A 19,374-nucleotide genomic window follows, 5' to 3' on the forward strand; every position below is an offset into this window, starting at 1 on the left:
GGTAATTAAAGGACATGAGACCTTGAAGGAACACTCGAAGGTCATATCCACCTGGAGAGAGTGGTTAGAAAAAATAACTACCATTTCTCTAAAATTTAACAGTTAATTGTACTTTTATGTTATATTTAGTAAAATTCACAGACATAACACACATGTTATCTTTTTAGTTTCAATAGTTTATTTATATATTTTAATAGCTTTATCAAATTATGTCCAAATTTGTCGTGTTTCATTGTTAATTTAAGTCTATTTTATGTTATTTTACATTTCTTGCATATTTTATTAAATTTTCAGTAGATTTTAAATAAAATCCATAGAATCAATAGTTTAGACTGAAAGCCATACAATAGCTACATTGTTGAAGACGCTTCCAATTTGACAACGGACAAGCTATTTGGAGTGCTATCGGAATCTATTTTGCTTGATTTTGACGCACGAACAATCGAACTCGAAGCCACAGCGAAAATTCATTTTTCGAAACCGACAATATAATATTAATATACACACTGTTGTATTTGAGGGGGCGTCGGGGGTGGAAAGTAAGGGGGCCGACGATCCCCTCCCGGTTGGAACCCATGTTCAATGGTACGTATAATAATTGTTGTATAAGAGTGAGTGCCGAATGTGGAATTAATTTAAACAGGGATAATCGATCTATAGATACATAACAAACTATAATAATTTAGGGTTAAATTACAAAACAATGACTTTGTTCATCAAATTAATTATTTTATTAACACAATATTGAATATATATATTTTTCAATACAAAATATTATTTTTAATTTATCGATACAATTTTTCATACAATGTTATATAAATTATATATTATTTATTTTTATTATATATTGATGTCAAACCAACGGTTCTTCTTAAATATATACATATGTCGTATCAAATATTTTACTATCAAAGATATATAGTAACAGACCATAAGGGATGGCCTTAGAGGTCACAAACTACTTATTTACTTATAAAACCATTGAATTTCACAGGAGACAGACGATGATATGAACATTCAAAAACATATTTCAACACAAGAAAAACATAAACACCTCTAAAAATGCAGCAAAACCAAAAAATATTTGATGAAGCTTATAGTATACCTCATGACTGCATCGACGAGTGATTGTAATGAAAACCGAATGGTAGGCCTGGTCGGGCGAATGCCACATTCGGGGCTTCTGCATCGTGCATGAAGAGGGTGCCGGGGCAGGGTGATACAGATGATGCCGGCTGGAACAAATCTGAGCTGGTTTGATAAATCTCTCTCTCCAAGATGTTAAATAACAGAGTGGCGACAGTTCTGTCGACTGCATTAGTGCCTGGTTCTTGTAATTTGGATTGTTGTCGCAGCCTGAAGATTAAAAGAGAGGCGGATCGCTTGATTATAGTTACAATGTGAGTGTCGAAAGATGAGAAAATCGACAATTGGTGAAAGCTTGCCTGGAAAACGAGCCTTTTGAGTGTGGTTTGCAGTTCTTTGTCGCTACTTTACCATTGCGATTTTGTTTTGTATTTTGTCGTGAGTTTTCTGCAAGGCGGTAGAGAGAATCCCGGAAGCAAAGTCTGGTTTTCTTCGTCAACTGTGGGGTGTAGATGATAATAAAGAAAGTGTTTGAGTATGTGTAGCGATGAAGGGAAAATGGTAAAAGTGCAGATTAGTAAGGATTTTTTTATCACATACCTGTAAGGTTGATCTTTGTAGCTCTAATAACACAGACTCCTCCATGGATATATCTTCGAATCGATCCTCATGCTCATTGGAGTGTTCTTCGGCCATATGCGTGCCGGATTCTGGTTCTTCGAACTAAGATATAGAAGATTAGTTACAGTTACAGAGATGCTCGAATTAAGGAAGAAAAGTTCCTTCTTAGGTGCAAAGTTTTACAAAAACACAGGATACAGTGGTAGGAATCAAATTGAGCTTAATAGGAGTGATTTCTAACCAAAAGATATATGTAACAAGGTTTATATTCTTAGCAATTTGAAATGGGGGGCGGCATTGTTTTCGACATTCCGGATACTATGGATTGACAGAGTACTCACTTTTTCGGGTGGAGGACCACAGCTTTCAGGATTAGCAGAGTCTTGAATATGATTCCACTCTCCTGATAGATTGACTGAAATCACATTATCTTTGCTTGAATCCCAGGTGAACTTCGATGAACTTTCATCTCCATCTATTTCAGCGGGATCTTCAAATAGGGAGCGACTGCATACATATAGATGGTGGAGGAATTTCAATATGGGAAGTCAATCAAGCAAGATGACAAAACATGATATGAAATTGATGTGCAAAAAGTAAATGAAACGTGGGATTGTAGAAGTAAAGCAGTAATAGAATAGTTTTTGTATCTAGGTTCGAAATACTAGTGTCATAAGTTTCTTCTGATTCCTAACTGCAACTCAAAGTAACTTCAATATAATCTATAAATCTATAAGAACCAAGGATTTATTGAGTCAACGGGAAGTGAGGAACATGCTGCAGTAAGGGTGTGTGCAATCTCATAGTTTCTACAGGCATTTGAGCTTAAATCTATTGGAAACAAAATGCTGCGTATCTAAGTGCAAAGGAAAGTTGACCCGTTACCTCGATTCCGAAACTTTGAAATATTTAAACTATATGGATGCACATGCATGAAAGCAAGTATCTTAAGCCCAGAGTGTACGCTTGTACAAGAAAATGTCATCAGCCTCCTCGTTGATCAAGGCAATATCACTGAGTTGTGGATCTGAATGTTCATGAGGAGAAGCATTCCATTCAAGAAAAGCATGACGAGAATCTTGATCAACATTCGGGGCAGTTAGTTGCTCAACCTCTCTAGAGAATGCACTGCCAGCGTGAAGAAATTCTTCTATCTCCGATACAGTGAGATTCTCGGGGTAGTCGAAGTTTCCAACTTTTTTGCCCCGTGTTAACCAACTATTGGGTGATGGAAACCAGTTGAATATTTCCTCATCTTTTGGCACAGCAAAATCACCGAAGTTGTTACCGAAATGCCACTCCATGCTCATAGGATTCATCTACACCACATAAGAAAAACAGTTATCAATGGCACTGGCACCCCCATGAAATAATCAACAAGAGAACAAGAGATAGAACATACATACAAGAAACTGATGATGGTTTACTCACAAAAGACATTGTGGTAATATGTTGTTCTTTGAAATACACTATACAAACGTTTGACAACACCTTGCTATGATTTTCTTTTAGAACTTAGACTAACGAAAGTATCTTCAGATTTTTCACTCAGGTGAAGCAGATGCTCCACAAACTCTCTAGATTCAATCGATGATCAGGTGAAGTTCCAAATTACAGATTACAGCTAATTTTGAATCCTCTCAACCGCTAGACAAATTATCCACTATTTCGACACAATCAATACTTTCTAAAAGATCTGGAATTAAAACACTATCACAGCAAAAGAATGTCGTGGCATACAAGCCACCATCGTATCTACATGCGAAGCTAATGACAATCGACTCAGAAGGAAAATAGCTAAATAAAACACTCGTTTCCAAGCTCGAACCTGAGAAAGTTCCTTCACCGCTTCAAAACTTTAAACACTGCCTTAACATCAAACAACAGTTACATTTTCCAACCAAAACCTTCTCCCAAGTCTAGCTTCATTCTCAAGCAAAGTCTCAACCAGAAAAATTCGCATTTCCTAAATCCTAACCCATCCGCTTCGTACAATTCAACTCAACTCTATCGTCTCACACCAACACCACAACAAGCAATCTCTACAAAATGTAAATCAAACTACCATAACTCAGCTCAGAACACCCCCAAAACCAATAAAAAACACAAACTACTCCAACCTTTTCCACAATAGCTTCAACAATTACATCCTCGCATATATATATATACATATTCCATCCAAAACACACACACACACACATCCAATAAAGTCAGAAAGCATAAGAAATCGATGAATTAACGCCGCAGCAAGTACCTCAATCTTAAAACAGCGCAGAAATCCACAACCAGAACGCAAAGTAGCATCAATTTCAGAGCAGCAGACGCAAAACCTCGAAAGCAGCAGCAGCAGCAGCGGCGACGTTGAGAATGAGAAATGGATGAAATGAAAAGCAGAGGAAGCTTTATATGGTTTTCTGTGAAGGACCTTTCGGAGGGGCAATTTGGGGAATTCGCGTGGTGCGTTTGTGGCTGAGGAGGAGGGAGTGGGGAGAGATGAGAGCAGGGAATGCGCGGTCCACGATGCTCCATCTAAAAAAGAGCTCCCATTGGTCCACGTAGGCAGCCGTGGGACCCGCGACAATGAAACATGCGATCCACGACCACGACATGGCTCGTGACGACCCCACCAAAATAAAAAGCGGTCCACTGCGCCGCTGCCTTTATGGTGGCACGTGACATTGCACGCGTTTTAAGACGCTCTAGCTGTAGGCTGTAGCGGGACGGCGCCTACCTTCGTCTGTTCTGTTAGTTTGTGACGACATGCGTAATTAAATAAAATTATAGTTATAATTAAAAATATTATATCCCTATAATTGGCATTAAATAAATTTTGAAAAAAAAAAAATTAAAATTTGATGTTATCTCATTTAAGTGAAATCCTGACTATATGTTATCTAACTAAAATATTTATCTTATCTTTACCTAAGTATTTTTTAAAATTTTAGCAGTATAATTATTTATTGATAATATTTTTGTAAAATATTTGTATTTTATACAAAACATTTCTTTCAATATCATCATATAAATTTTTTTTTTCTTATTTTCAGAATTACTAATACTATTGTCTAAAACAAATTTGTTGGGGTTTAAATTTGAGTTTTAAATAATAAAATTTTAAATGAGAATAATATATGATATAATTTAAATATAAATATAGTTTTGATATAATATAAAAATAAAAAATAAATATTCAATTTAATATTTTTAAAGTAAAAAATTTAGTGAATAATATTTTTACACTAATATTTGTAAAAAAATTTTTACACATTATAAGAGAAATTATTTTTAATAACAAACTATCATTAATTATTATTAAAATATAATATTTATAAAGTATTTTAATGTAATAATTTTTTAAAAGAAAATAAAATATTTTATTGAAAACTATATCAATAAAGTATAACTTTTATTAACTTTTTGTAGTGTATTCTATGAAGTAGACTATATTTCAAAATTGAAAGTTGTAACTGGGTCAAAATAACGAGCTTTGTAGACCTATCAGACCTAGTTTGCAGGGTATTGTGCACACTTTCGAATAGCAATTGCGAATTTCGTGAGAGATAAACGTGACCGTAAAGTCATAGGTTCAAACTCCTACGCCTCAAGATTTTGCCTGTCATATATGATTCGCTCAATATAATTTATCTTTTATACATAATTTATTGTCTTATCGTAATTTGCATATTATTAAATTCCGCCGAAATACCAACTACAAGTTCACTCGTTAAAGAAAAAAAAATCTGTGGTGATGGGCCATCATCTTTAGTGTTCCTTACTTACTTCTAAACCCCTATGGCAAGTTAAATTGTAATGACAAAAAGATCACAAGAATGCATCTACTAAGAATAATAACATTGAGTCCCATAAATGATCTAATAATACGGAGATAAAATATAGTTCGTCTGATACACGCAGATGCAGATTCCCACGTTATAAATAAATGAATAGCAGCATTGAAACCCAAACGCTCCAAAAATGACACAAGACTAATTAAATTTCATGTGCACATTGCGCGAAAGGAAAACACAATCATCAAACAACAAGACAAATTCGAGAAAGACGATTCATCCAATCAAAGGCGCTAAAAAACAGCAAGGACACAAACACCACCCTCAGTTTCAGTTTTTCATCAGATCATATTCAGCACTCGAATGAAACTTAACCACCTAATACCCGAACCAACTAGATCGATACTTACTCAAATTTACTCAAAGCAGAAATATAGCACAAGATAAAAACTAGCTAACATATACAAGGGACTCAACAAAGTCCTCTACCACCGGATACCGAGCACAATAATTAAAAATAAACATGTCCATAGCATGCAAATATAGATAGATAGATAGATAAGATAAAGAGAGAGAGAAAGAGATACCGTCATGTTCGATCATTCAATCTCCTCGCCCACATCATCATAATATATATGGTTAAGGCCTTTCCATCGACAACATGGTTCACTAGTCTAGACTAGTCTAGTCTGGGCGGGCAACAGCTCGCTCAAACTCCAGAAGACCATTTTATCTACACAACAAACCCAACAGAGAAAAAAGCACAAACCAGTTTTGCCAACACTAAGGCATACAATATTTGCTTCCTCCCTCCGGGACATCAACCCAGCAAACTCAATACGGTTCTTTGTACACGATAAAAATGCATATGCGCGCTAGTATTATAGGATCCGTCCCTCCCGCCCGCCCGCTAGTCATGGCTAAGCCCATTCAAAGAAATTGCAGCGAGCACCTCGAGCTGCAGTCCAGTATCCACATCCAAAGAAAAGGCTCCCTTGCTTAGGACCCGGTTTACGGATCATTCCTCTGCTGCTCGTCACCCCACAGAAGCAATAGCGATTGTACTGTGTCAGTGAAGGGCGCAGTATCCGAAGCTTTTGGGGTTGGGGAGAAACAAAGAGAGGTTTCTCCGGTACTGGCTTCCACAAGAAGGTACTGTCGCCGGCCTGGTAACTAAGGGAATTGGTAATCGAGAGTTTAAAGCCTTTGTGCATAATTAAGGCAAGTAGGCGGGCGGTGTTTTTGGCATCATCTAGTCCACAATGAGCACGGCCCTGCCAAGCGAGACCAGACTTCTCCACTGCCTCTTTCAAATTGCATCTGGCTCCGCCGAAAACCTCATGAAAAGGAACCCTCAAATTAATCCATCTAGCCAAAGAGAATCCACACTATGTTAGTGTTTCACTTGGCCAAAGATAAAAGAGTAAACAGTGTTCGAAGAATTTTAACAAGGAGAAATATCTTGTAAGTCGAAATATACCTGTTGAAATATGGTGGCTTTCTAATTTTTTTGTAACGACACTCAGATTCCAGCATCACCCGGCAATCCCAGTTAGACCATGTTACAACGGCGAAGTTGGCATTCTTTATTCCCTTCTGCTCAAGCCATATGTCATGTCTAAGAAGAGCTTCGCTTAGTGTAACTCCCCTGTCCACCTAGAAAGCCGAAATGTTACTAACTTAGTCAAAGATTAGTGATAAGGATCAGTGTGGAAAAATAGTAGCCAGAGGAAGGACAATGACTTGCAACCTATTACAAAGTAAATGGGCATCTCAAACATCCAGATACTGCCAGATTTAATATCAATCACCTTTTATATAATTTCAACACTTTTCACAGGCTACCCTATTAGTCCAGAACTATATATCTCTACATGATCATAGAATGAAAAATTCAAAGCAATTTTAACCAGCTTATGAGAAATCGATACATTCTTAAGTCCATATGTTAAGTGATGTCGCAATAAGCAGTCAAGGCAATTTTTCAGTGAAGATGTTTTATAGTATAGGAGAGGAAAAACGGGATGATTTTCCTTTCTTTTTTATATAGTACTGATTCCCCATCTGATGAAGTGGGCATATTATCAAGTGTGAGGAACATAAAAAAGGCCACACAACAAGACTGGGACTGCCCTAAAATACAAGAATCTGCTATGAATTGTCGTTTTGGTAAGAAATGAGTGGCAATTCAACCCATGGCTACTAGGATTACTATTATTACCAAAAGCAAATTAAGATGAAGCTATTACCCAAAATAAGACTATAGAGGAGTAGATACAAACCTGAATTTGCTGTATGCCCGTCAGATCTTTGCAGAAATCACTGAGGACTTGGTTGCATGTTGGTCGAACATAGGTCTGAAAACACGCTTCTAACTGCCCAGAAAAGCTGCTCACAATTACAGAAGGGAACTCAATGATCTCCTGTGGATGAGGATTTCTTTCTTTGTCGCATGTGGCCTCAAAATCAATCACAACAAAATACTGAAAATCTTGGAATTGGCACTCATATGGATAGTTTTGAGGGAACATGTTTACTGGAGCATAATGCAATCTGTGATTAACCACAAAAGGGTGGAATTGGCCCTGAAAGGCATTCAGTTGGCAGAGCGAAACACTGTTAGAGTCAGGGTAGCCAGACCATGAGCCAAAGTCATGATGATAGATTGGCTGCTGTTTACATTCTTTAGTAGAATCTGAAGCCTCGCCACTTGATAAAGAGTCTGAATCTACGACACTACCACCTGACTGAGCACCCGGTTCATCTGGGAGCTCTGGAGAGCTTTCAAGATAATTATTATTATATTGAACAGGGCCAGGGTGGCCCTTATTTTGGAGGCACTTTATAGATGCCTCATAACTCCTCTGCATAGCATCTGCGTGTCAAAAGATTGGAGGAAGAAATTTCAACATGGAGATCTTGAAAGCTAGCTGATATAAACGAAGCAACTTTCTCAAATAGTAAAAGATGAGTTGAAATTTTCAAGGGGGAGAAGTAAAAGAAAAACAGATAAGAGAAATTATTCTCAAACAATTCCATATCATTCTTCACTTGGATATAGAGTTGATCACCGAGGTATTAGCACATGATTTCATTCACACGGGGCTAATCCTATCATAAGTTGGATCCTCAAATTACTTATTTCTTTTAGTTTTCAATGCTTAATAATCTTTGGCATTACTATCATCAAAGAGTCGATTAAAAGAAAAAAAGGCTACTCCATCCCTAAATAATATCTCAATAGCCATGATTCATCATTAATTAAGTTGCTCTTCATCATGAAAAATTCAGTAAATTATATAAAGATTGAGTACTGAGGTAAAAAAAATAAACACTAAACATATAAGTTGTAAGCCAGGAAAAAAGTTGAGAACACTATTGCAGTACATTGCATTTCATAGTAACAGCATACAGAAATAGAAACAACAAGGATTAGAACAAGGATAACAAGGATCTCAAAAAAGACTCGGGTTGTACATAATGACCAGATTACTTAACAGGGTATTTTATTAATTGCACAAACAGAAAGTTTATAATCAAATGACATAAATACTTTGTAGTAAGCCTACTCCTGAACCTAGTAACACTATGAGTGACAAAAAAAACCATCCAACCTAAATTCTGAGAAATAAAAATGACAAACTTTTCATCATCTCCATTCCATCAAAATAAGGAAGAGATTGTATGACTATCCTATCAGACCTGAAGTGAAAAATGGTTTTCACGGATAAGTTTATTTCAAAAAAAACAACTATCCTCTACAGAGAATCATAGCTAATGACTTGCTTAGCATCTTACTACAAAGGTTTATTGTGTTACATTCAGAGTGAAATCTAAAAACCTGTACATCTAATCTATATTTTAAATTCATGAGTTCATCTTAACCTTTTCTTCAAATAAATTAATATTCGTAGACAGCCACAGGTTGATCCATGATTCAGGTTCGGAATTTTATTATACTAGAAAGAAATGCCATAGATTATAAATATGAGGCTGATTGCATGGGCTGATGCTGCAACATGGGCTCTTTGGTTTTTTAATATTTTTTCAGCATAGGAACGATTTTTATATAAAATTTTAATTGATTACTCATCATTATTGCTTACTTTTTAAAGAAAAAATATAATATATGCATAAATTCCTTTAAATCAGGGGATGACGGACTAACCACATGCCATTAAGGAATTTTTTTTTTGAATAAAAATAGATTTCAAATCATGGATTGAATCTGAAAAGGGTTATGAGCTTATGGCAACTCCACATATCACATTAGCTGATGGACATGTTAAATTTGGAATAGGTCCAAATAAAAGCCATTCAAATAAGCAGGTCAGGAGTTCAGGTCTATGGTCAAGTAGAGTCCAACTGGCTCAGAAGTTAGAAGTTTATACGTAATCAACGGTCCGGAGATTATGGGACAGGTAACAATTAAAGAGTTCTGTAGAGTTCATGAATTTTAAATGTTTATTATATGATATGAATAGATATACTTGATGTGACATGACTCAATCCAGCTGTAGGAGGATTTGAGTTCATGGAACTCTAACCCGCCGCAAACAAAATATATAAATTGAAATCTCTAAACCCCCACCGAAAACAACTTAAGTTGTGTCGGATTCCTTAGTCAACCATCCACATAAACCACATACCAACAATCAAATAAGCATGTCCAATCAAACTATAGCATACAGGAACATGACAAAAAAAAGGGAGAGGGGCAATTGAAAATGCTCCCTTCACTCGGTACAAAGACTTCATTCTCATTTTACCAAAACACTACCACAAGGCTCAAACATCTCATAGCTGTTTATTGACACACACACACACACAAACAGAAGCTTTCTCAAATTTTTACAGCTTCATTCAATGCACTGCACCACATTTAATTTTATTTAACTACGGCTTCTCTAATGTGTTTCTCTCATGGGACAATAAGACCATGTTTTCTATCGACAGTATGTAGTCACCAAGTATTTACAACTAATAGTTTCCCTAAACATCACATCTATCCATGACCCTAGACAATTATATTTCTTCTACATTAGCAATAAGAAGGAGATGATGCTCCTTTCTGCTGATGAATTAGGCACACCAACTTAGCTTTATTCCATAAGTAAGACAATTTAGCCATGGACCATATTCAAATGCACAACCGAATAAAATTAACACACTAACAACAACAAAAGAACTACTAGACACCAATCCTCGGACACCCCCACCCCTCCCCCAAACATCGACATCAAGCATCCCCCATTTCTTTTTGGAACCATGCTATAGTTTCTATAACTCAAAGTAGAGCTTCAGCTTTAGAGATAAACCCATAACAGATGCATCACAAAACATAAACGCTTTGCAATGAGATATCCGCCAAGTGCAACTAACTACACAATGGGAATATCAAGAAACCTCCCACCGACATAAATAATTCACAAAAAAAAGATAGGATCCAGTCGATAGAATAGAATCGTCGCCATTCTAACAAAATGAGTATAGTATCGGCAGCGAATTCCCGAAATCGCAAACTCAAATGCGTAAATTAACAGAAAGAAACTAGGATCCACAACGAAAACCCCAAAATCAAATTCCTCGTTCGCCTAACCCAGAGGCAGAGAAACCAATCAATCAATATATGTGAATATTAACAAGACATTGCGAAGTGGTATGAAAAAGAGGATCAAAATTACCTTTATGCTCCAAAGCAATCATCATGCCTGTGAATAAAGTTAAAATCCACCAGCAAGTACATCAGATCTCCCTCCTCAGTTTCCTCTCTACACATTCAAAACAAAATCAAATCAAAACACGAAATCCACAGTCCACAAAAAACGCGCGCACACCCCACCTCAAGAAGGCGTGCATACATAGATACATACATACATATAGGCATATAATATATAGATATAGCAGTTACATCTAAGCGCAGTGGGGAATTTTGGGCGGAGGACGTGGGGGTGGGCGGGTGGGTACCTTCTTGCTCTTGCGAGATGGAAGGAAGGAAGGGAGTGAAACTGAAGGGAGCGTTTTTTGTTGCGACCTGCTATAAGAATTCAGGGCCATCTTTGCCTTTTTCTTTTCAATTTATTAATTATTTTATTTTTTCATACAGACAGACTTATCAAGAAAAAATGGAGTTTGGATTAGGAAAATAGTAACGGGACGCAATTATCAATAATGTGTGTGAATTAATTATTGGTGTGAATATCACAATACTAAGATTGATTTAATTTAAGATTCTGAATGAGATATTTTCGCACATGGCGTGAAAATAGGACCACTTATTTTTTAATTTATGAGATTGGTGGTTTTGACGAAATTATCATCAGCGCAGCTCATACACATGTGCTGGTATGTATAACGTATGTATGTACGTATTTTCTGGTTGGTGAGTGAATGTATGTATGTGATCAATACTCTCAATATTAAATAAGATTATATTGACGATTCAATTTACATAAATAGAAAAGTTTAAAATACCCTTAAAAATACTTTTTTGGTGTGTTTGTTTGGGGGTTTGGATTTTGGATTGGGATTTGAATAGTAAAAATTTTGAATTTGAATAATCGTATGATTTGATATAAATAGGGTTTGATGTGATGTTTTGAATGTAAAATTGATTTTTAGTATAATATAAAAAATGAAAAATAGGTGTTTGATTTGATGTTTTTGGGGGAAAAAAATTGGATGAACAGTGAAAATCCTCCAAAATTCTTCAAACAAACACACCCTTTATGTGAAACCAAACAATTTATATTATTTATAGAAAGGTTACTTAGTCAACAACTCAAATCATTTAAAATAATAATAATAATAATAATAATAATAATAACAATAACAGTTCAAATATTATATTAGTATAAATAATATTTTCGTCTCACTCCAAAGTAATATTTTATATTTTTTAATAAATTAAAAAATAATGATATTTGATTAATCATTGAAAATATGTAAAATGAGGTTTTTTAAGCTTTGACCTTTCTATTTGTATAATTGTTCTAAACAAAAAAAATTCAGCACAATAACTAAGTTCTATATTTAAATAATAAATAATAATAATAAAAATAAAAATAATCCTCATCATCAAAATAATAAAATTTAGAAAAATTTAATTAAAAAAAACACAGCTAAGTAATTGTTTTCTTATTACAAGGGAGTACATATCGGTATGGAGAGATTATACAAAATCAAGATGAATATTGAAATAAAAACACCACTGTTTTTTCTCAGAAAGGAAAGAAAAATTACTCTTGAGACATCAAAATTTTAGCCATACGATGTCTTCAATGTCATGCAAAACATTCTCTTTATTACCACAAAAACACTTCAAGACAGCTCCAAAGACAAGAAAGGAAAAGACTAACCGTTACGAGGTCGATTCGATCTCACGGAACGATCGGATCGGGTTGCAGGGCTTTCTGGACGAGTTCGTTTTGCTCTTTGACGTGAACTTGGTAGAATCCGGTGGCAGTGGCGGCAGACGGAGGTCGTCCCGAGTACTTGACGTCCTCCACAGAGCCTCTCGACACTGATTTCATTGCAGTGCCGAGACGGGGTAGGATGTAGCTGTACGCACCCATGTTCATCGGCTCCTCCTGGCACCAGACCACCTCGGCATCTGCAAAAGTCATTGCAAGGAACGATCAGTTTAGATATATATATATATATATATAGATCGGGGATGGTGCAACGCTATGTGAATTTAGTGATTCGAATGTACTTGGGTAGCGTTTCAGCTCGCGCTGGACGAGGTCGTATGGGAAGGGGCAGAGCTGCTCCATCCTGCAAATTGCGACATCCTTTGCGCCGGCTTTTTTCCTCTCATCGTCGAGCTCGTAATAAACTTTTCCGGAGCATAGGACGAGTCGTCGAATGCCCTCTTCGAGATCCGAGTGAAAGTTTTGATCCTTGATGAGGCGTTTGAATCTGGTTCCTTGTTTGTCGAAGCCTGGGTGGCCTTCGACGTCGTCAAACTCAGATAAGTTTGATTTGCAGTCCTTGTGGCGAAGCAAGTTCTTTGGCGCCATCACGATGAGAGGTTTACGGAATTCCCTATGCAACTGGAATTTCGAAATGTTAAGAGGTTTCATAAACTAGATGCGTCTCTACGAGCACAGGGGTCGGCTTGGCAAGTTGGATCGAATTACCTGACGTCGCAAGACATGGAAATAGTTTGCAGGTGTAGTCACATTCACCACTTGCCAGTTGCATTCTTGAATCTGCTTCCTCAGGGTTGGCTCCATCTCAGGGATAAGATATGGATTATCATCACTCATCTGTGAAAAAGATGGTAGTCGAAATGAATAATCCAGAAAATAAAGCTTACGATTAAGTCAAAAAGTATTCGTAAACAAATATGGCAAGAAATTGAAAAACGACTGATGAAGCATAAGTGATATGAAGAGTGTGAACATTCTAGTATGTGATTACTAAAAATTTGGGCTTGTTAGTTTGTGATTTTAAACTGAAATCAACAGTATTCACTCCGTACAGTTTTCAATAAAAACACATTATCTCCCCTCACGAAATATCACATCAAAATACTATTTATACAAAAACTCAAATAACACACAATTTCAAGCTACAACCAAACAAACCCTAAGTAAGGCTTCACAAGTCGAGAATTGTGAGAAATGAAAGTGCATCAATGAGATCCTACAATTAAGCTTTTCGACTATGATGGAAAAGGCAAGCATCAGAAATGCCGATTGCCGAGCACCTCTTAGTTCGGACCTTACAGATGAGATATTCAATACAGTCTTAACAATATTGGAAATGGAGTTCAAGCTCCAAATCTTGAGATTTATTATTCAAACCCCACCATGTAGGCATAAAAATGGACTTTTAATTATGGTCATGAAAAATAACATGTACCACATTTTCGGCATATGAAAAACAGTTTTACATTAACCAATCAAAAAGAAAAGACAAATGCTAATTAACATGTACCACATTTTCGGCATATGGGTGGGTTGTATAATTATGAATTATTAAAAATAATTTCAAGCTTTCAACCAAATAAGGAGTAGCAAAAGGAACTGAACCTGAAGGTAACGCTCCAAACGTGCACTTGAGTGCTCTGGGCCTTGACCATCATATCCATGAGGTAGGAGGACAACCAATCCAGTTTGACGGAGCCATTTGGATTCACCACTGCTCAGAAACTGGTCAAATATCACCTGAGCTCCATTGGCAAAATCACCAAACTGAGCTTCCCAGAGAACCAGAGAATTAGGGTTTTCCATTGAATAACCTAATTCAAATCCCAAAACCCCAAACTCCGAGAGGGAGCTGCAAAAGACGAAATTATAATAATAATAATCAGAGACAAACACACAAGGGCATGGCATTCTTTTATACAAATATGAAGAAAGGAGAATCGAAGTGCAAACAAAATCATCATGATTCAAGTATAGTTCATGCAAGACAGCATGAGGAATAACCAACAATTATAATCACCTGTTGCTCACGGTAAACATTTCTTCATTTTGGTTGAGCATAACATGATCCAAGGGGCAGTATATTTCCCCACTTTCTTGATCATGAAGAATAGCATGCCTGTGGCTGAAAGTACCTCGCTCAACATCCTGCCCACTCAATCTCACATGATTTCCCTCAACAAGCAACGTTGCAAAGGCAAGTGCTTCACCCAATGCCCAGTCAATTCCTTCCCCTGACTCAATCATCTTTGCACGGTCTTCAAAAATTCTCTTGACAGCTCTGTGGGGCTTGAACGTTTCAGGAAGAGTTGTGATTGCCTTGCCAACATTCTTCAAAATCTCTGGTTTGACCCTGAAATGCAGAATGATTTGATGATCTCGTATGTGACAAGTACTAATAATTGCTAACAAACTAAAATTACCCTGTGTTACGAATTCGTGAAAGTTGTTCGGGAGACTTGAAACCAGCCCAGTAAGCTGAAAGCCAGTCCCTTCTTTTAGGTACATAGTCTTTGCTGCCCACAAATTCTTCATTGAGAATAGTAGAAACTTTTTTGTTCATCCTATCAATTTCTTCTTTCTTGACCTCACCGGATTCCTGAAGTTTATTCTGGTAAATTTCAAGTGCTGAAGGATGACTCTTAATGACCTGTGGAAGCCAGTCAGAAAAGTATAATCTTCATCAGGCAACTTTACATAAATCATAGAAGTGAGTAAGGAATATAGTATGAACTGAAATCAGGGTAGTTGATAACTGTATTGCTTTAAGTGACGAAAAGAAATCTAAAATGAGGAAACCCATATCAGAAACTGTTATAAATAGAATAAAGATTCAAGCATCACATCAAATACCTTGTACATTTTGGGTTGAGTGAAGGATGGCTCATCAATTTCATTGTGTCCAAATCGGCGGTAGCAGACAATGTCAACCACAACATCAGTATGGAAAATCTGACGCCACTCTGCTGCAAGTTCACAGGCATAAACAACTGCTTCCACATCATCACCGTTGACATGGAAAATAGGAGCGCTCAGAGCTTTAGCGACATCAGTACAGTATTGGGACGATCTTCCAGATCTTGGGTCAGTAGTGAAAGCCACTTGATTATTCACAACTATGTGAATGGTTCCACCAGTAGTGTAATTTGGTAGAGCACTAAGATGCAGGGTCTCGTAAACAACACCTTGACCAGCAAAGCTACCATCACCATGAATTAGAACACCCATGTTTTTTGTTCGGTCAATGTCATTGGAGTAATATTGTTTGGCTCTAGTTTTCCCAACCACAACAGGGTCAACTGCTTCCAAGTGACTAGGATTCGCAACCAATGACAAATGAATTCTCTTGCCGCCCCTTGTTGGTCGATCATAAGAAGTTCCAAGATGATATTTGACATCACCAGTTCCAGTGTAAAGCCCGACCTCATCTACAGGTTTTGTACCGCCACTAAACTCACTAAATATCTGCCGCAGAGGTTTCCGGACAACATTTCCCAAAACATTCAGCCTTCCACGGTGTGACATCCCAATAACTATACTCTCTACTCCAAGATCAGCTGACCTATCAAACATCTCCTTCATACCAGGTATCAATGTCTCACAGCCTTCAAGCCCAAACCTTTTGGCAGCAGTCCATTTGGCAGCCAAGAAGTTCTCAAACTGGGTACTCCAAATAAGCCTGTCAAGGATAACCTCACGTCGGTCTCTACTATATTGAGTTGGCGTGGGTGTTTCAATTTTGTCTCGCAGCCAGTTACACTTTTCACGATCAGCTATATGCATGAACTCATATCCAATATTTCCACAATAAGCTTGTTCTAATCTTGTCAATATAGCCCTCAATGTTTGCACAGGACGGTTCTCAGACAAGAACCCAGACATTCTCCAAACACCAATGAAAAATTCTCTATCCAGATCAGCTTCCGAAAACCCATAATTTGCTGGATCAAGATCATCAGGAATGGGCCCCTGTTCCAAACCCAATGGATCTATCTTGGCTTTCATGTGACCATAAACTTGATAAGCTCTCACAAGCAACATCAACCTCATACTCTCTTGAATTGTCTGGCCAGAAATTCCAGGAGATGTTGAAGCCTGCCCAACAAAGTTTCTGAAAAAATTGTCCCATGATTCATCCACACTGTTGGGGTCTTGCTCCCAGGCTCTCTGCAGCTCTTCAAGATACACACTGCTCGTCCCATCCAAAAAGCTGTCAGTCAACCTGGATAATGGAACAGGACGAGGCACAGGTGCAGACTGAGCCTTCGACCTAAACACTGTGCTATGGAAGTTATGTTTTTGAACAGGATTGATCAATTTTCGTGACACATGACTAGTTTGCGACAAAGATCGCCTGACAGCAAGCCTTGCCGCATTAGATCCAGCTCGAAACCACACCATACTGCTGTTCTTCACTAAATCTGAAAAACTATACCGACTGAGCCTTCACACTTTTCCAAACAAATCAAGCTTTACCAACTGTCATTTCAATCTTCACAACACCCTAACCAAACAGAAAGAACAATTAATGCGCTGAATTTCAAATGATCAAACCAAATAAATTAATACAGCTTAATTTTAAAGCAAACAAATGATTAGGCACACATGGAACATAGACATACACCTAATAATCCCAGAAACGATTAACATAATCAGATCTATAACCGAATTCGCAAACGCAAACGATAATTTAAAAAAAAAAAAAAAAGAAGGTAACGAATCTCCAGAAAAGTTGCAACATTTTAGTAAATACAATAGATACATACTTCTAACAAATGAACGAATCCAGAAATGAAGCGTGCCTAAGCAACAATAGCATGAAAAAAAAAAAAACGAGCAATCATACAAAAAGCACCTCGAAAGCAAATCAATCATGAAATTCGGCAGCTATATTACGATCGCAAGGCTTTTCCTACAGATCGACGGGCGACTAGAATAAAATTACGAAAGGGCAGAGCAATCAACATTTTCATACCTGAGAACAGCGAGAAGTTCGGGTCAGAAACAAAACCCTAATCCTATTATGCGGTGAGCGTTCATATTATAATAAGAATACTATATCAAAGTCAAATTTGATAATGTTTTCTACAAAATAAAAAAAAAAAAAATACTTTTCCACATTTCGTGTAGTATATTAGTCTTCCGTCCCGGATACTAGGTCCATATTGAAGTTTGTTCCGTGATACATACCATGTCATTTTCATTATTTGGAAAATAATTATACATTTTAATTTCATTTTAAATTTTTTAATTTTAATTTTTTTAAAATTTTAATTAAACTAATTAGTTATCTTAATTTTAATTTATAATTATTTATATTATAGGATAATTATTTTTGCTAATACATTTTTAATTATCTACTGATTACACTCCTCCTAAAATATGGTGTCTACTTGGAAAATAATTATACATTTTAATTTTATTTTAAATTTTTTAATTTTAATTTTTTTAAAATTTTAATTAAACTAATTAGTTATCTTAATTTTAATTTATAATTATTTATATTATAGAATAATTATTTTTGCTAATATATTTTTAATTATCTACTGATTAAAATATGGTGTCTACAGTGTATCTGGGACAGAGGAGTAATATTTTACTGGTCAAATATTATATTCTCAATTATAGGCTATAATTCAAATGTATGGGCGAATATGGTTCGTTTGCTTTGGGTTAATCATGTATGGAATTTATTAGTAAAATTTGATTTGATCTTTTTCTTTTATTTTTTATATATATAAAATATTAAATTAATTTGTTATTTAAATTAGGAATTTAGTTCAAATCATCAGATGTAAATCAAATAAACCAAAAGGCAAACATAATTGTACTAGTAGTATTTTGTTTTTACTTTTTTTCAATTGTTTAATTTGTAAGTTAGGGTGTGCTTTGAATTTATTTTGATATTTTTATTTAGTTTTGATAAATGTGTTTTGGTTTAATATTTTGAATAATAAAATTTTGAATTGAAATAATTATTTTATTTTATATAAATATAGTATATCAATGTGTTTTTTTTTAATATAATATATAAAAAATAATTAGGTAATTTAATATTTTTGAGAAAATATGAAATAGTAAATCTGTGTCTACTTAATGCGGATCTATTAAAAAACAAACAAATACAACCTATAAATTTTAGTAAAAATATAGTCCTTTAGTCCCAATTCAAATGAATCGTTCAGAGTTTTATAATAAACTAAAACATAATTGAATATTATCTTATTGATTAATATAGAGTAAAAAAAAATCACTTTGAAATATAAAAGAATTTATTTTGATCTTAATATAAATATATATATATTAATTTTATTTTCATTATAAATAATTTTAATTATATTTGATCTCATTGTTAAAAACAGAATCAATAAAAATCACTAACATGAATTTAACATGTGTGATGTGACATATGAGGCGTGTTTGACAATTAACCGATAGAAGTTAGA

General features: G+C 35.7%; 3 protein-coding genes across 5 annotated transcripts; all 3 read right to left on the bottom strand.

Moving 5' to 3' along the window:
* Positions 1–949: 949 nt before the first annotated feature.
* On the bottom strand, positions 950–4,311 carry LOC127246212 (protein LNK3). Its single transcript, XM_051267465.1, has 6 exons — positions 3,962–4,311; positions 2,680–3,026; positions 2,049–2,214; positions 1,687–1,809; positions 1,446–1,585; positions 950–1,356 (listed from the first exon to the last, which is right to left on the bottom strand). Exons 2-6 carry the CDS (start codon positions 3,024–3,026, stop codon positions 1,107–1,109), a joined length of 1,026 nt encoding a protein of 341 aa, XP_051123422.1. The 5' UTR covers positions 3,962–4,311; the 3' UTR covers positions 950–1,106.
* A 1,716-nt stretch (positions 4,312–6,027) lies between these two features.
* LOC127245129 (uncharacterized) lies at positions 6,028–11,613 on the bottom strand. 2 transcript variants are annotated; one of them, XM_051265845.1, is made up of 5 exons: positions 11,463–11,613; positions 11,180–11,266; positions 7,778–8,370; positions 6,976–7,151; positions 6,028–6,863 (listed from the first exon to the last, which is right to left on the bottom strand). In XM_051265845.1, exons 2-5 carry the CDS (start codon positions 11,202–11,204, stop codon positions 6,416–6,418), a joined length of 1,242 nt encoding a protein of 413 aa, XP_051121802.1. In that variant the 5' UTR covers positions 11,205–11,266; positions 11,463–11,613; the 3' UTR covers positions 6,028–6,415. The 2 variants fall into 2 exon arrangements, with proteins under 2 accessions (XP_051121802.1, XP_051121810.1); XM_051265853.1 differs by having other exon boundaries at positions 11,407–11,518.
* Positions 11,614–12,617: 1,004 nt separating this feature from the next.
* LOC127263692 (uncharacterized) lies at positions 12,618–18,000 on the bottom strand. Of its 2 annotated transcripts, none has more exons than XM_051292975.1 (8): positions 17,904–18,000; positions 15,782–17,432; positions 15,352–15,578; positions 14,949–15,281; positions 14,534–14,780; positions 13,637–13,765; positions 13,210–13,549; positions 12,618–13,107 (listed from the first exon to the last, which is right to left on the bottom strand). In XM_051292975.1, exons 2-8 carry the CDS (start codon positions 17,327–17,329, stop codon positions 12,875–12,877), a joined length of 3,057 nt encoding a protein of 1,018 aa, XP_051148932.1. In that variant the 5' UTR covers positions 17,330–17,432; positions 17,904–18,000; the 3' UTR covers positions 12,618–12,874. The 2 variants fall into 2 exon arrangements, with proteins under 2 accessions (XP_051148932.1, XP_051148848.1); XM_051292891.1 differs by having other exon boundaries at positions 17,784–17,930.
* Between the last annotated feature and the right edge of the window lie 1,374 nt (positions 18,001–19,374).

The sequence above is a fragment of the Andrographis paniculata genome, unplaced genomic scaffold (assembly GCF_009805555.1).
Source record: "Andrographis paniculata isolate CXL003 unplaced genomic scaffold, ASM980555v1 Contig10END, whole genome shotgun sequence".
NCBI classification, from domain to species: Eukaryota; Viridiplantae; Streptophyta; class Magnoliopsida; order Lamiales; family Acanthaceae; genus Andrographis; species Andrographis paniculata.

Coding starts and splice junctions, on each gene's coding strand:
- LOC127246212 (XM_051267465.1), bottom strand. CDS start 3,026: ATGAATCCTATGAGCATGGAGTGGCATTTCGGTAACAACTTCGGTGAT. Junction 2,215..2,679: donor GAGGCTGATGACATTTTCTT/GTACAAGCGTAC, acceptor ATATGTATGCAG/TCGCTCCCTATTTGAAGATC. Junction 1,586..1,686: donor TACAAAGATCAACCTTACAG/GTATGTGATAAA, acceptor TACACCCCACAG/TTGACGAAGAAAACCAGACT.
- LOC127245129 (XM_051265845.1), bottom strand. CDS start 11,204: ATGATGATTGCTTTGGAGCATAAAG. Junction 7,152..7,777: donor CGGGCATACAGCAAATTCAG/GTTTGTATCTAC, acceptor TCGGCTTTCTAG/GTGGACAGGGGAGTTACACT. Junction 6,864..6,975: donor AAGCCACCATATTTCAACAG/GTATATTTCGAC, acceptor CTCTTTGGCTAG/ATGGATTAATTTGAGGGTTC.
- LOC127263692 (XM_051292975.1), bottom strand. CDS start 17,329: ATGGTGTGGTTTCGAGCTGGATCTAATGCGGCAAGGCTTGCTGTCAGG. Junction 14,781..14,948: donor ATGTTTACCGTGAGCAACAG/GTGATTATAATT, acceptor CGTCTTTTGCAG/CTCCCTCTCGGAGTTTGGGG. Junction 13,766..14,533: donor GTTTGGAGCGTTACCTTCAG/GTTCAGTTCCTT, acceptor TCTTTTTCACAG/ATGAGTGATGATAATCCATA.